Source organism: Tarenaya hassleriana, unplaced genomic scaffold (genome assembly GCF_000463585.1).
Source record: "Tarenaya hassleriana unplaced genomic scaffold, ASM46358v1 Cleome9, whole genome shotgun sequence".
Lineage (NCBI taxonomy): Eukaryota > Viridiplantae > Streptophyta > Magnoliopsida > Brassicales > Cleomaceae > Tarenaya > Tarenaya hassleriana.
The window spans coordinates 1-4007 of NW_010971389.1; the positions used below are offsets into that span (position 1 = coordinate 1).

A 4007-nucleotide genomic window follows, 5' to 3' on the forward strand; every position below is an offset into this window, starting at 1 on the left:
AGTCCTCCTCTGCAACAGTATCTTCAGCGGTTGGTTCTTCAACGTAGTACTCCTCGCCCTGGGTATCGGCCTCTGCCGCCAACACGTAAACTCTTGGTGCAACGCCAGACTGCTGTAAAGGCTGAATGCGAAGAGGTTTGGCGTTCGTCGGGGCAGTCCCCTTTTCCGGGCAGTATGTCGCAATGTGTCCCGATCGTCCACACTGGTAACATGTCGGAGGAGTACTGCATGGTCCAAAGTGGACTCGCCTGCATCGGGGACAAGGCCTCCTCTGGGATGACTGTGGTGGTGGTGGCCGAACCACCGGTAATTTCCCCTTGTCTCGGGAGTCACTAGTCTGACCAGTACTGGTGGAAGGTCGACTAATGAAGAATCTTCTGGTTGGGGTTCGGTCTCGGATCCGGGCCTCCTGCAGCTCCTCACGCTCGCCTCGCTCCATCTTCTCGAGCTGGCAGATGTATCGGTTCAAGGTAGGATACTCCAGTACCTCGATCTTCCTTCGCAGAGAGGGGCGAAGACCAGCAACAAACTTCTGAATCTTCAATCTTTCGGTAGGAACAAGATTAGCTCCATATCGTAGGAGCCTAGTAAATTCTGCCTCATAGTCACCAACAGAACGGTCACCCTGCTGAAGATTGATGAACTCCACGAGACGATGTTCCTGATCATGTCGCTTGTAATACTTCTCCTCGAACTCAGCTCGAAACTCATCCCACGTGAACTGATGTCCAGGAATAGTATCTCGCACAACTCCATCCCACCAGTGGCGAGCCTGTCCAAACAGATGGTGACTCGCTATCTCTGCTCGATACTGTAGTGGACACCGTAGATAATCAAAGTCATGTGTGATCCGCACCAACCAGTCCTCAGCAACTTCAGGAATCTGAGAACCCTCAACCCTCGGGGTGTTCATGGCCCGAAGTTCCTTGATCAGTGCAAGGTAATCCACGCCTACTGGTGCGTGAAACGCCGGCAGACCTGGTGGAGGTGGTGGTGGAACATACTCTGGTCTAGCCGCAGGTATGGCTCCAGCTGCTGGAGGTGGCATCTGACCCTGATACTGTTGCCACATCCTCTCGCAGAACTGTCGAAAGTCCTCTGGCATGGGGTTAGGGATAGGTGCTTCCGCTGCCCCGAGTCTAGGCGCAGGTCGTGCACGTCGTGGAGGCATAGTCACTGTAGACATTGAAAAGGAGACTTAGTCCCGGTGACTTCGAGATCATGCATTAACTTTTCAAAACATTGTCTGTCAAAAATAGAAAACTTTTAAAAATCATGTTTTTGAAAACCTTCTCAAAACATTTTTACTGATATCAAGTTTTCGCATATTCTTTTCCGAGGAAAGAACTGCTCTGATACCAAATTGTGACACCCGTAACCCCGTATCCCGCTTACAGGTTGTGCCACGTGGACAATAAAATCACAATCGGAAAATTTCGAAATATAAACTCGCGGGAAAGTTAAAACGATCCATTTTAAATATAATACAGCGGAAGACATTATAAAATACATCAATACGTTCGCACACGCTTGGAACGGTACCAGTACATAATACAAGTGGTGTGAAAACTATAACACAAAAAGTTCGAAGATCACCACTCTTTATTTTTGAAAACAGAATGCGTTAAAGATAATTATACATGATCAGGAAGTCTAGCTGTCACCGGGTCCCGTGTCTGCCTCAGTCACTGTTGCTGCTCACGACCTGAAACGTTGCATAACAACGTCCTAAGCTACGTGCTTAGGGAGGAATTCGGGTGTAACCCGAGATTTCTATTTTTATTGAGGTTCAAGGTAGGATACTCCAGTACCTCGATCTTCCTTCGCAGAGAGGGGCGAAGACCAGCAACAAACTTCTGAATCTTCAATCTTTCGGTAGGAACAAGATTAGCTCCATATCGTAGGAGCCTAGTAAATTCCGCCTCATAGTCACCAACAGAACGGTCACCCTGCTGGAGATTGATGAACTCCACGAGACGATGTTCCTGATCATGTCGCTTGTAATATTTCTCCTCGAACTCAGCTCGAAACTCATCCCACGTGAACTGATGTCCAGGAATAGTGTCTCGCACAACTCCATCCCACCAGTGGCGAGCTTGTCCGAACAGATGGTGACTCGCTATCTCTGCTCGATACTGTAGTGGACACCGTAGATAATCAAAGTCATGTGTGATCCGCACCAACCAGTCCTCAGCAACTTCAGGAATCTGAGAACCCTCAAACCTCGGGGTGTTCATGGCCCGAAGTTCCTTGATCAGTGCAAGGTAATCCACGCCTACTGGTGCGTGAAACGCCGGCAGACCTGGTGGAGGTGGTGGTGGAACATACTCTGGTCTAGCCGCAGGTATGGCTCCAGCTGCTGGAGGTGGCATCTGACCCTGATACTGTTGCCACATCCTCTCGCAGAACTGTCGAAAGTCCTCTGGCATGGGGTTAGGGATGACTACAATCATACGTTTCACAATATCCGGACCCATCCGGTATATTGCTAACGTCATGCAATTCTACCCGTTTTAATCTAACTTTAAATATCATTTATTTACCGGTTATACTATTTATATTATTGTTATTTATTTTTATTTATTATTATTTTGTTTCTCAATAATCATTTGAATTTTATTTATTCATTTATTTGTTTATATATTTATCGATTCATTACTAAAATTATTTTTATTGTTATATTTCAAAATTATCTTACAAATTTATAATATTAACAAAAAAAAATAATTTTATACACGACCATGTTATAAATAATATATCGGAACGTTATTTTATTTTTATTTTTTCTACAAAACACTGACAATTTAAATTTACGAAATTAGCCCCAATCAATCATCAAATTTGCATAAAACATACAAACTCCGAAATCAATAAAAATAAAATTCTCAAAGCCACATCCAAATTCACTCACCGTATTATGCCGGTCGATTTTTTTCCAATTGTAGTGTCCACCGGGATTAGTCGGTAAACTCTTTCTATTTTTTTTTAATCTCTCTTTTTTTTACTGCATTATATATATATATATATTACCCTTTTTTTTTACCCCTTTTTTTTTCTCTCTCTCTCTCTCTCCCTCTCTCTCTCGTGCATTCTATCCGCTCCCTCCATGTCTCCCTTTATAGGGAGATTTTTTTTTTGTTTAAATTATTATATTATTATTATTATATATTATATATGTATATGTATATATATGTGGTTGCACCTAACTAAGGGTTATTTCACGTGGGCGGCAATTGTCCATTTTTTATAGTTATTTAATTACTAATTAATTTATTAATTAATAATCAAGTTGTTATAACTGCAGAAGCTATCTCATCGTCAGTCGGAATTACGTCAAGCAAGCTCAGTAGCTCATCAGAATAGGAGGTGGGGAATAGCTCCCGGATTGTCTCTACCGACCAGCAATCCAAATTCGGGTCCTCCTCACCCAAGATGGAATGATAGTAGCTCACTGTCATGCGCTTGAGCTCATCCACATTGTGGACTCGATCACCTGCATCCGAGACAAGAAACCGAATGGCATTAGATGATAGCCTAGACGCTGCAACACGATGGAAAAACTTCGTGTTTTGATCCCCTTCCGATAGCCAGCGAATACGAGATTTCTGTTTCAAAAAGGATTCCTCTGCCGCTGAGAGTTCTGCCCATTCAGATCGCAACCTGGATTCCAGTGCCGCTATCTCCAACGAAGGGTTTTGGAGCAATAAATTTTGCGCCTGCTTTAGAGTTTTCAATGCCTGAGCAGATCGCAATTGGATGGACGTACGAAAGTTTTAACAAGATATATTCAAGACCTCTAACGAAGAAATATCTTTCTTTGGAGTCAGATGCTATGACTCGAAATCATATAACTTTCGCATTTTATTACAGTATGGTTTACTCTGGACTTTTAATATCTATAATATCACATGTATTTTAGTATATATGTTGCGGTCCACTATTTCACGTGTGTGTGTATATATATATATATATATATATATATATATATATATATATATATATATATA

General features: G+C 42.7%; 1 protein-coding gene across 1 annotated transcript; it reads right to left on the reverse strand.

Annotated features, from left to right (window-relative positions):
• Positions 1-16: 16 nt before the first annotated feature.
• LOC104804486 lies at positions 17-1777 on the reverse strand (the record flags this gene model as incomplete). The annotated part of the gene is made up of 2 exons (XM_010528799.2): positions 1641-1777; positions 17-1176 (listed from the first exon to the last, which is right to left on the reverse strand). A coding segment is annotated over exon 2 (1155 nt), but the record flags the coding sequence as incomplete, so codon positions are not given.
• Positions 1778-4007: the final 2230 nt, after the last annotated feature.